The sequence below is a fragment of the Frankliniella occidentalis genome, unplaced genomic scaffold, assembly GCF_000697945.3.
Source record: "Frankliniella occidentalis isolate FOCC.00 unplaced genomic scaffold, Focc_3.1 Scaffold314, whole genome shotgun sequence".
In the NCBI taxonomy this organism is placed as follows: domain Eukaryota; kingdom Metazoa; phylum Arthropoda; class Insecta; order Thysanoptera; family Thripidae; genus Frankliniella; species Frankliniella occidentalis.
The window spans coordinates 93,802-105,428 of record NW_026267439.1 but is presented as its reverse complement, the minus strand read 5'-3'; the positions used below and the strand labels follow the sequence as shown (position 1 = coordinate 105,428).

The 11,627-nt window shown below is 39.6% G+C and overlaps 4 protein-coding genes across 8 annotated transcripts; 2 read left to right on the top strand and 2 right to left on the bottom strand.

The window, feature by feature from the left end:
• Positions 1-32: 32 nt before the first annotated feature.
• Positions 33-4,362, bottom strand: LOC113215166 (GTP-binding protein 1). Of its 4 annotated transcripts, none has more exons than XM_026434764.2 (11): positions 4,208-4,362; positions 3,135-3,497; positions 2,858-2,969; positions 2,593-2,773; positions 2,250-2,428; positions 2,002-2,165; positions 1,657-1,895; positions 1,428-1,572; positions 1,157-1,339; positions 623-1,066; positions 33-387 (listed from the first exon to the last, which is right to left on the bottom strand). In XM_026434764.2, exons 2-11 carry the CDS (start codon positions 3,249-3,251, stop codon positions 187-189), a joined length of 1,965 nt encoding a protein of 654 aa, XP_026290549.1. In that variant the 5' UTR covers positions 3,252-3,497; positions 4,208-4,362; the 3' UTR covers positions 33-186. The 4 variants fall into 4 exon arrangements, with proteins under 4 accessions (XP_026290549.1, XP_052129872.1, XP_026290547.1 ...); XM_052273912.1 differs by lacking the exon at positions 4,208-4,362 and adding an exon at positions 4,123-4,140; XM_026434762.2 differs by lacking the exon at positions 4,208-4,362 and adding an exon at positions 3,906-4,116.
• A 26-nt stretch (positions 4,363-4,388) lies between these two features.
• LOC113215168 (carbohydrate sulfotransferase 11) lies at positions 4,389-6,408 on the top strand. The gene is made up of 4 exons (XM_026434766.2): positions 4,389-5,200; positions 5,284-5,519; positions 5,598-5,877; positions 5,961-6,408. The coding sequence occupies exons 1-4, from the start codon at positions 5,086-5,088 to the stop codon at positions 6,365-6,367; spliced, it is 1,038 nt and encodes a 345-aa protein (XP_026290551.1). The 5' UTR covers positions 4,389-5,085; the 3' UTR covers positions 6,368-6,408.
• Positions 6,409-6,426: 18 nt separating this feature from the next.
• Positions 6,427-9,483, bottom strand: LOC113215167 (nucleolar GTP-binding protein 2). The gene is made up of 2 exons (XM_026434765.2): positions 9,351-9,483; positions 6,427-9,041 (listed from the first exon to the last, which is right to left on the bottom strand). Exon 2 carries the CDS (start codon positions 9,032-9,034, stop codon positions 7,094-7,096), a length of 1,941 nt encoding a protein of 646 aa, XP_026290550.1. The 5' UTR covers positions 9,035-9,041; positions 9,351-9,483; the 3' UTR covers positions 6,427-7,093.
• A 20-nt stretch (positions 9,484-9,503) lies between these two features.
• On the top strand, positions 9,504-10,752 carry LOC113215169 (ERI1 exoribonuclease 3-like). Of its 2 annotated transcripts, XM_026434769.2 has the most exons (6): positions 9,508-9,624; positions 9,721-9,817; positions 9,890-10,024; positions 10,105-10,317; positions 10,404-10,500; positions 10,581-10,752. In XM_026434769.2, exons 1-6 carry the CDS (start codon positions 9,602-9,604, stop codon positions 10,685-10,687), a joined length of 672 nt encoding a protein of 223 aa, XP_026290554.1. In that variant the 5' UTR covers positions 9,508-9,601; the 3' UTR covers positions 10,688-10,752. The 2 variants fall into 2 exon arrangements, with proteins under 2 accessions (XP_026290553.1, XP_026290554.1); XM_026434768.2 differs by having other exon boundaries at positions 9,504-9,817.
• Positions 10,753-11,627: the final 875 nt, after the last annotated feature.

Here is an 11,627-nt window from a genome sequence, read left to right as displayed (position 1 = left end):
AGAGGAACACTACACAAAACAAAAAATACCAATGCACGACAAACAAAGTGGAAATTATAATTTACATCAACCACTTCTACGAGAGAAAGAGAAAGATACTACAAGAAAAGACAAAATTAGAAGATAGAATAAAAATTACAACGGAAAAAAAGAAATAACAGAAACTTTCTGTTTGAGCATGGCATTTCAGGCTTTAGTCACCGCAGGAGCAGGACGAGGCGGCGGGGCAGCGACGGAGTTCTGCTCCGTCAGAGGTTTGGCCGCCCCTCCGTTGCGCCCGCGTCCGCCTCGTCGCCCCCGACTTTTCTTGCCAGAGCGCTGTCCCATGTTCTCACGCTTGTCGAGGCTCGGCTCGAGCGGCGTGTCCGGAGCCTCGTCCGGAGTGGTCTACGGCAACAGAGAGAAACAGGCTGGGTATCTCCAACATTCAGGGAGTCACCATCCTCCCTCCAGCAAAGCTGCTCACCAGTGAGCCATCTTTCAACTACGCACAGAGTGCAATATTACAGTTTCTAACTACAGGAAGACGTTTCAAATGTTGGTTTTGTCAATTTTTCCAAAAGGATGAATAAAGCAATGTTGTCTGACTGCTACGATGCTGCCTCTCTTGTTATTTTTTTACCTGATCTGTTGGTTGCTGGTTTTGGTTTTGGCTTTGGCCTTGACCCTGGCCCTGAGTGGATTGACGGGACATCATTTTGTTGGGCTTTGATCGGTTAGTTTGGTTTGCTGGACCAGCAGAGGGAATTAATCTCAAAACATTGCCCACAGCTTTGGTGCGTCCTTCTCGGAATACCATACGCTGTCCTGCTTTGAGGTACTCAGGATGTTTAATGAATCTGAAATGAACAAGTGCTTTGTCTCCTGTTCTCAGGCATTCCTCTGACATTGTCAGAATGCTGGCTGTTTGACGAATAGAACCGCAGTGAACCATAGCTTGGTAGCGGCTGCTGATTGTAGTAGGATGATGCAACACTAAAATTTCTCCTTCAAACTCCCAGCATGCTTGGGGATTCAAAGCAGGGGACACCATGACCATACCTTTACGAATTTGTGATCGCTTAATCTGAAAGAGAGAGGGTCCCAAATAAATACAAAATCTATCATTTTCAATGCCTAAAAGTGGTATTTCATTGGTCAAATTATCCTTAGGTACCTTTTTAAGAGCAAAAGATGCTGTTTGACCACCACGAACTTCTCGCACAGCCATTCGTTTGCGATGAATGCTTTTCACTGCGATTGCAGTGAAATGTCCCAAAGGATCGGGGCCAAGCATTAGGGTATCGTTTAGTCGAATTACACCTTTAAGTGCAGTTCCCGATACAACTGTGCCAACACCCTAAAAGAAATTTAAAAAAAATTTATATATATATACTCAAAAACATTTCTAACAGAATAAAATATGTTTGAATAATATATGTTCTCACAGGAACAGAGTATGTGTCATCAATCTGGAATTCTGCAGGTTCATCATCTCTGCTGTATGTTCTTGTAGTCAACAAATTTAGGAACATTTTCAACAGATCCAGATTTTCTCCACTGACATTAGAGACTTGGAATATTGGGCATAGTCTGAAACATAGTTTATCAACACACCATGTCATAATAGGAGACAAACTCACAATTTTATTAAGTGAAAGAATTTTTTGTACTAACCTCTCAGAAACAAAGTTTGTCGCACTAACAATAACATCATCAGGTGTTTTAACCATCACTGGTACTTTTCGGCATCCTGGAGACTTCAAAATTCGAACAAGAAGGCGCAGTGTGTCTTGCAAGACATTAGGTGGACACATATCAATCTTAGTAACTACCACAAAAACAGGTACACTCAGTGCTAAAGCTAAGCCCAAGTGCTCTTTTGTCATACCAACAATGCCAGCATTAGCTCCAACCTGCAAGAAGATAGACAGATCAGTTGCAATCGACGTAACTCATCCAAAAAATCAATTTTGAATCCACATTTTTTCATTAGGACATTTGTAAATGACCATTAATTACCATCAACATGCCAAAATCTGGGGCATGACCAGTCATGCCAAATACAGTAGTCTTGAGATAGCGTTCATGCCCAGCCAAATCAATAAATGTTATTACTTTTGCAGACCTTTCACATATTTTCACCCAGTCTAATGAACCATGCTCAGGTTTATTCACAACATTACCTGAATAAAAAGAGATGATTATTCTTAAAAGTAAAATTACAATATTATAAGGAAAACAAAACTTGAAACTGTGATTTTCCTTACCAACACTATCAAATCCCAGAATATCATTTCCAACTGAACTTGTCCTGCCGGATTCCATTTCATGTTTGTGTCGGAACAGTTTCTGTCTTGCAGTTCCTCTTCCATTATCAAGCTCCCCATGTGTTAATACACCAAGTAGGGTAGATTTACCTGCATCTACATTTCCTACAACTGCAACCCTGGAAATTGAAAAATTACGATTATATTGAAGTATAATAAATTACTAATATACAGTATTTTCAAATGATGAAATAGTTGGTAGAGATGATAGAGATTGCATCATTGTGTGCATTCTGAAATGGTAAAAAAAAATATTAAAAAAGTAATTAAATGCTATACATACCTTATTTCCAAGAAATCTTGCTGATCAACTCTTCGTCTGACTAGGTACTGTCCAGTCATACCCTCTTCCCCTTTGCGTTGGCGCAAAATAACACAGTCAGATTCTAAGGTTGCAGCCAAGGACTGCAATGTTGCCACTGCTGCATCATATTCATCTGGTTTGAAACCACTTTCACCACCATCTGAGGTAATAAGAAAAATTATTGTGAAATTATTATGAAAGCCCCCAAAGCTTGCAATATACCATCATTCAGCAATGCACTTGCCTTCTCCAACACCAATATCAAAAATGGTTTCTCCGCGTCCTTCTTCCAGGCGCTGTGTTAATTTTTTCTGAAGGAGATCAAACTGCTCCTCAGTGGGGCTCACCAAGGCCATCTGAAAGTAAAGTTTTCCAATTTAAAATTTATACATGATAGCAATGACAAAGACAAATGCAGTCTTTCGTTAATGAGATTTATGTATTTGGATATTGACATAAATCTGATAACTAATATATAGCACTGGTTTACACAGAACAAAAATACAAAATATTTCCCTTACCTTTGAGCGAATGCTAGTAAAATCAGGGGCATTTTTAGGCGAGATTTCAGCAGCTGATGCAAACAAGGTTGCTGCTGTCTCAGCCTTATTTGGAGTTTGATCTAATACTGCTGACATGTTTGGTAATTTAAATGATACTTAAAGCTACAAAAAGAATTTTCTCACAAGTAACCTAAAGCCAATAAAAAACTTAACCAATTTTCAACATTTATATTGGTCTTAAAACTTTTCGTAATGCATATGAGTAGTGCCTTAACACTATTGAATCTTGGATAGAAGAAAATAGAGTTGTCCACATTAAAGACATTAGAGATTACAACTCCTTAAGATCCTTTTTGAAGTGCCGCAAGGTAGCAGCAGACTCTGTAATAAAATTAAAAATAATTGCGTTAAATAAGTCACTGGAGTAAATTGTATGTGGGGGAAAACAGTGGAATGATCAGGAATTTAACAAGAAATGCTGTTAAGAAAGAGTTTTATCCAGCCAGGGTCCTTTCTGTAAGTATATCTGAGAGGGAGAAGTCTGATGACAAGTGAAAACAACACTTCCCAGACATTAAATCTTATTTTGTTCTCAAACAGATGTTTAAGGTTATGATGTGTGATCGGAAATGACAAGAAACTGCCGGCATTCCATTTCAGGCAAGATATTATGCAAACCAAAGACCCATCTCACGAAAAAACAGCTAGTACTCAAGTGTGTACTGAAATAAACAAATCAGGAGACGCTGTCAATGTCAACAAGCGTAACCTTTGTGTACAAATACATACGTAGACGACAGCAGGGTCTGAGCAGAGTGCTACACGAACAACGCGGACACGGTCATCAAAGCCTTACGAGACGTAAGAAAACAATCAAAAAATACTTGATGCTATCAAAATGCACACATCAATTCGCCACGGGAAGTGAATATGTCATCATTTCCGTGCCAAACGCTTTGCAGGAAAAGCGCACAGTTCACGTCACAGACAAGCTCGACTCTCTCACCTCACTACTTTTTTTTCGCTTATTGGTTCCAAAAGTGCCACCAATACAGCACTACTGCAAAGGGTCAAATTTGAAGCACAAGTACCTTGAAACTGTCAACGAGGATGGCTAGGAACACTATTTTCCAGCAATCTGGCTGATCCAAATCTGTCAGGCCTAGTCAGGCCCGCGCGACATCCTGCAACTTTGGCCCGACGTGGCAGCCCTGTCGCACAGCGGAAAGCCCGCAGACTTTGAATCGGCGGGGGCGGCTGACCCGAGCCGCCGGGGGGGTGATTTACGCGATGGGGCCTCCTTCGAAGCGCTACGGGGAAGATCTTTCAGGGGAAGTACCTTGTTTCGAAGAGCCAGCCAAGAGGTTGTTTGGTGCACACAATTGTCTGTCAGGAGGTTGACCTATATGTTCAGGACCCATGAGTTATTAGAAAGTATTGGGTGAGCGATGTTGCCACATTGGTCAGGTCCTGGCTGGAGATCCTGGAGATAGTACCGGGTACCTTTGATACCCCCTCCTTGCTTCCAGGCGTCTCCAGCGGCATATCCCCCGGACTCCGGATTGCCCCCCCCCCTTTTTTTCCCGTTCCCCGCGACACATCTTGACCTGGTATACAGGTGGAAAGAAAAAGTAAACACGTACGAGGGAAATTAGGGCAGGCTCCAAACAGGAGGATGTGGCGAGACGAGGCCGGTATCAGTCTGGCGGGCTAGAGAGGGCGAGGGAAGTGACTCCATGGCATCCGGCGACATGACGTGAACAGTGAGGACGATACGACGATCATGAATTGTAAAAGATTCTAACCTTGGCTTCTTTTACCTTTAAGTTTTTAACAGAACAAGAAAAATTAGTGCTGTGATGCGTAAATTTTCTGTTTGGTGTTATGGCGAGTGAAAGCCCTTGAATCATGCTACCCTACTGTTGTAAATTTTGTGAGCGAGAATCAGTTACTAGTGTGTAGGAAGAGCATGACATCTTTACCTGAAAAAGTTTCGGTGCTAACTGCATTGTTCCTATTTTTGATGATAAGTTTGATTTACATTGGAAACCAAGGCTCAAAGTTCCAAATTGTTACCAGCCCAGGTACTGTACCAAACTTTAAAAACCAGTCTAGGAGCGTCTCTAATTATACATATTTTCATTTATGATTGCTACATTTTTTAAAGGTGCTCCTCCATTAAAAGAACTACAAGTAAAAGGAATTGACCTGCTTGAACGAGCTGTGTTCATTGAACGTCAAGACAGACTGCAAAGGGAATGTCAAACATATAAAAGACGTCAAAATGCTCTGCAGCTAAATGTATCCCATTACACTCCAGAAGCTATTTGGGACAATAAAGAAGTCTTAGACCACATTATTGTTGATCAGAAGCACCAACTTCTCTACTGCTATGTTCCAAAGGTATTTGTTTTCACCCAAGTGCTAATGTAGTAACTCAGCTACAGTTCTATAATAATTTTTCTTTTCTTAAAAAAATAGGTGGCATGCACAAACTGGAAGCGCACTTTACTTTATCTATCAGGCAGCACAAATGTCACAAAGCCTATAGATATTCCATCTGACTATGTTCACCGGACAGGAGTGTTTCCAAAACTATCAAATTTCTCGGAGGAGCATGCTGCACATATGTTGAAGACTTTTACTACATTTTTAATAGTACGGCATCCATTTGAACGTCTCCTCTCAGCGTATAGAAACAAATTAGAACAAAAGTCATCAAGCTCTAAATATTTTCAGACCCGCATTGGACGACATATAAGTAGGTACCAGCTCAGTAAAAAATTTTCATAAGATTCAAAACAGTAAAATTAATCAAATTTTTCTGATTTCTCTCATTTTTAGTAAAGACATACAGAAAGAACCCCTCAAATCATTCTCTACAGTATGGACATGATGTGACTTTCTCAGAATTTGCCACATACTTGGGAACTGAAAATGGACCTGGAGGAGAATACAATGAGCATTGGAAACCAATACACCAGCTATGCGCCCCATGTGCAATTCGTTATGATATTATTGGGAAATATGAAACATTGTATGATGATGCAGACTATCTTTTACATCAGCTTGGAGAGCCAACTTCAGCTTTCCCCAGATATGCACATCCATCAAACACCACAGCTACGTTAGGAAAATATTTCGGAACTCTAAGTGTGGACCTGCTACGTAAAATGTATTCAGTCTATGAAACAGATTTTCGCCTCTTTGGATACAATCTTCAAGAATTTTTAGGTTTTGAAATAGACTGATGTGTTAACCCTGAAATATTAAGTGAAGCTCAGAACCAAAACGTAAAAGAAAAAACAGATTAACATGACCAAATTTAATGGGCATAATTTTTTCTTTCCACAAAAAGCTCAACTACTTCCTTTAAAAAAAGGGGTAGCTTGAAAGAGCATAGACGTTTATGTTGTGGTGAACATAGTGTTGTACATTAATTTACTGCTCAATAGACAATAATTCGTATATACAGTACATGTAATAATGCCAAATACAATTAACAGAAAATAACAATTAAGAAAAATTCATGGTTGTGAGCAATAAATGTGCCATGTCAAGGTCAGACAAGATTCTTTTCCAATTTTAAGAGTTCTAATCAAAGGGAAAACCAGAAGAGGTGCTTGTTCTAGAAATCTTGTCAGCCAGTATGACGCTGGCAAACATAAAGAACTGTATTAAACTGTGATTCACTGCATTTTGCTTGACTGATAATCTTAACATACAAATTAGGTAATAGATAGATAAAATTAAATTTACTTTGAAATAAATCAGAACTTTAGCACAATGTATCAAATTCCTCTCAGTTTCTTTTTACAAATTCCTCACACAAATTTTCTGCATCTTATGCATTTGGCTGCATAAATCAAACCAAAAAAAGAAACAATCACCACCAAGTTATAACAGAGATATAATACAAATGGGTCAGAATGGAAATTTTAAAAGAACAAATCAAATTTCTACATCTATTACAGAATTTAGTCCGCCTGCTTTCTGTGGCTCCTATTCTTGACATTAGCAACTTCATAGAAATTGCTGCCAATCTTCTTCCTCTTCTGATCTCGCTCCATTCGCCTTCTGACCCTACTTGTGAGTTTGCGCTGAGGCTTAGGTGATGGGGGAAGAGGAATAGCCTTATCAGCAGCCACATCCTCTTCATCAGAACTAAGGTCACTTCCAGATTCTTCTGATTCAGTATCATATACAACATATTTACTTTTCTTCTTTTTCTCCTCCTTTTCTTCAACCTTCTTCCTCTTCCTGTCTAAAGCTGCTACCTTCTCTTCCTTGGTAGGGAATGGATTATCTTCTGTATTATAATCCAACATGACACGAATTTGAGAGAAATCTTGCACAACAACAAATGGATTAGGATCATCTTTTGATGGTTTTTCAGTGTTGGAATCAGCAGATTTGGAAGTTCTTGTCTCACTTGCATTTTCAGTGACAATAATTTTAGCAGGGGCAGTAGAGTTAACTTCTGCAGCTTTTGCAGATAGTGGTTCTTCAAATCCAGCAGGTGGAACATAAAAAGGTAACTTACCACGCTGCCAATCATTTAACACCATTCTTGAGACAACTGCATAATCTGGCTCACCTCCTTTCAAAAGTTTGCCTGATTTGACAGCGAGCTTCTTCAAAAAATCAAGGTGAGATTCCCAATCATCAATTTTATATGTTTTGACTATGTATTCTTTGCGTACTCTCTCTAGCACAACAGGAATATAGTCTTCAGGATTGGCAACCATTTCAACTCGAACAACTCCTTTCAAAACTTTGTCAGAATCAGATTCTTCACTAGCATTAACAACACCAGGACAATCAATAAGGAATATCCTCTTCATCAAAGTGATATACTGCCAAACTTTAGTCTCCCCTGCAATTGGAGCAACTTTACAAACCTTCTTAGAGCGAAGGGTATTGATTACTGAACTTTTGCCTACATTTGGATATCCAATCAAACCCACACTAATTTGTTTCTTATCTTCATGCAGCTTTCCAAATTGACGTAGAAGATTAATGAGAGCACCCTTACCAAACGGGTGGGTCAGAGACGAATGAAAAGCAATAGTTGGGTATTCTGAACTGAGGATTGCTACCCAGCGCTGAGTTACCCAATTAGGGATAAGATCAACCTTATTAAGTATAAAAATAAGGTGCTTGTGCTTTTTCTCTGACTTTAAAAATGTTTCTAATTGTGGTGAGCGGGTTCCCATAGGATCTCTTGCATCCAGAACTTGCAAGATTACATCTGAGGAATCAATTACTTTGTATAACTCATTCCATATTCTCTTACTCTGACCTGCTCCCATGATCCATTCTCTTTGGGCATCTTTGACACCGCCATTGTCACGAACAAGATCATAGTCTTTTTCATTATTATACTGCTCAGAAGTAGAGGTGACTGTTTCTGAGAGTGATTCAACATCCCGGAATTTCAGATTAACTCTTTTGCGATTTTTCTTGGGTCCAAATACTTTGTCAAAGCTTTCGGTCTCCAAAATATGAACACGGGCATTTTTGGCTTTCTCATTTAGAAGTGTGATCGGTAATTTAGTAGCTTTCATAACAACTTGATATGGGTCCTTAACAGCTGATCCGAGTTCTTCTTGAAATTTTTGAAGTGCATTCTGTCCAATCACACGAGAATTTCCAAACCACTTCTGATTTGGTTCAACACGTGCCATTGTTCCTGCAGCAAGCCACCCCTGAAATGGAGCAGGGGTCAGAATTTCCCCACTCTTGTTACGCTTAGCTTTGAAATTTCTATACATCTGCAGCCGTTTAATGGTGCTCTTTGAACGAGGATTTGAAACCCCTTTCAGGCTGTCAGTACTCCGTTCAGGGTTCATACTGTGTTGTGTTCGGTTTAAGCCCTGCTTCCGAGGGGCTCCACTACTGCTCTTGGTTTTAGGCATGTTGAACCTGGAAAAAAACAAGGCAAGTGTTTCAATACAAACAATATTGCATAGTCTAAGATCCAACAACAATTAACTGAGAAGACAACAGGAAAAATGCTTTGTAAATCGGCCGGTAGTGTTATAGGGATATATTTAAGAAGCCGATTGACACGTAATAGAAAGATAAATGTTTTGTACTCTAAACGAAAGAAAAACATAACCCTGCATGTGTCGATTGAATAAAAACGCAATATGCAATTGTTGGTCGACAAGACCTAAAAACTAAAACGAATCATCCTAAAACCGCCTTCACGTTTAAGAAACATGTACTTACTGTTTAAATACGTCTACAACTTGAAACTATGAGGAAAATGTAGGAGAGGGATCCTCGAAGACACGAGGACAACACCAGTTACCACACAAAAAGAATGGTTACACTTATTTGCAGATCTATGATCGTGCCGTGAAATATATTCGCACTATTCGCAGTTAGTATGAGAATTTCAAGTTGCCCCGTTGCGGTTGGTAGCTTCTGCTATTTGTTATTGTTATTCATGTCTGTGATCGGCGAAAGAAAATAGTAGCATGTCTTTTGAACGCAATACTAGGTCCTTATGCTTAAAAGTCATTCGTCCATTACTTTTTGAGCTCCGAAATTCTTACAAACGCACTGTCTTGCCTGTTAACACCTATCATCGTTTCAGGAAGAAAAATCATCAAACTTCTCAACCTCAAAGGTTCAAATACTTCTTAGTACTAGACTTTGAAGCAACATGTGACAACAATTTCTTTCCAGAAATGGTGAGCAATTTACTAACATCTTTTTGAATGTAATGTACGTTACGTAAATTGTTCTCTTCTCTTCTGCTGTAGGAGGTTATTGAGTTTCCATGTCTGAAGATTGATTCTTCGACATTTGAAACGCTTGGCAAATTCCACATATATGTTCGGCCAGTCAAACACCCTCTTTTGACGCCATTTTGTGTTAATCTGACTGGCATTAGTCAAGTAAGTTGTGAACGTTTGTTCATAGTAAAATTATCCTTGTAGTATTTTCTTTGTAAATTACCGTGTAATGTTTCTCATAGGAAATGGTAGATGGCCAATTACCATTCTCAGAGGCTCTGACGGAATTTTTAAAGTGGATTGCAAATAGTGACACACTATTACATGGGCCTCAAGCTAATTCTGCTCTTGTTACTTGTGGAGATTGGGACTTGTTAAAAATGCTACCAAATCAATGTGCCTTGTCGGGAATTCCTATTCCATCTGAGATGAAATCTTGGATTAACATTAAGAAGGTAAGTTAATGCAAAGATATACTAGTTTCCTTTTCCAGAGTTAAATTGAAATATTGCTTTATCCAATAATCAAACACTGCTTTTAGTCATTCCTCCATTCAACTGGCCTTTATCCTCATGGTATAAAAGATATGCTTGCACAGCTAAATTTAGAACACGAGGGAAGGCTTCATAGTGGAATAGGTAAATAAGGAGAAGATATACAACATAATGCTCAATTTATTTATTTTTCTGTAGCTCATTTACGTGTTTTTTTCCTTCAGATGACTGCAGGAACATTGTGAAGATAATGCACGGTTTAGCAGCAAGGGGACATATATTTCAAATAACTCGTAGTTTTTCTAATCGTCCCCCCGTTCCCCGTACGTAACACGTCCATTTTTTTTTTTTGTACATTTTCATATAAAATAAATTATCAAATTGATTGAAATGCGTCACACTGTTGTTGTTTTCTCCTGATTTGCACTCGTCGTCGTGGCCTGAGCGCCTGCGAAGTTGAGGGTAGGCCAACGTCTCCACTCTGGTGTAGTGCGGGTGCGCCTCTCGCCTACCCCACAGGCGCTGAGGTCAGCCGAGGGCCGCGCCCAGCCGGGCCGCTGACCTGTTGGGCCTTTACCTGTTGCGCTGCACGCTCGGCATTGGCATGCCCTCCTCGACCTCGGCGATGCTGTAGCCGTACGGTTATTTATTTTTCAAAAGTGTTTTTTTTTTTTTGGGGGGGGGGGGGTTGGAGACTTGAATGAAACGTCACAGGATACATAATGTATATGTTTATTTTGGCGATATTTTTTTTTTGTTGACAAACGAGTGAAAGTTGTGGAACAGAGAAAATATTCAAATGTAAACAAATGGCTGTCGAAGCATTCAGTGGTAAATCATACAAGCTTTGTGGTACATAGGCAATTTTCAAGTTAACAAGAACCTTAAATATTTTAGACGTGTTTTTTTCTCTCAAAAATATACACTACACAGTTCTCGGGGAATCACAAAATAGTATCAAATTAGAGAAGGAGTTGATCGTTTCTTGCATCCTTACAATAAATCAAAGCCCTCTAAACCGAGGCATCCTACGCGTACACAATAATTTTTCAATCAATAAAAATAATAAATTTAAGGGCAGCAAAATATCTGCGCTGGCGAAAATCATACCATTCTTGAAGGAGAGACGGAACCTAAAATGTCACTCCTCTCCAAATACCCCCCACCCCCACCCCGTTTTCTTTGGCGTCTCGGAGGTGGGGGGTTTCGCTGAACCGTGATTACATTGATTTCCTCTGCCCCCCTCAATACCTCACTAATCGTTCACCTCC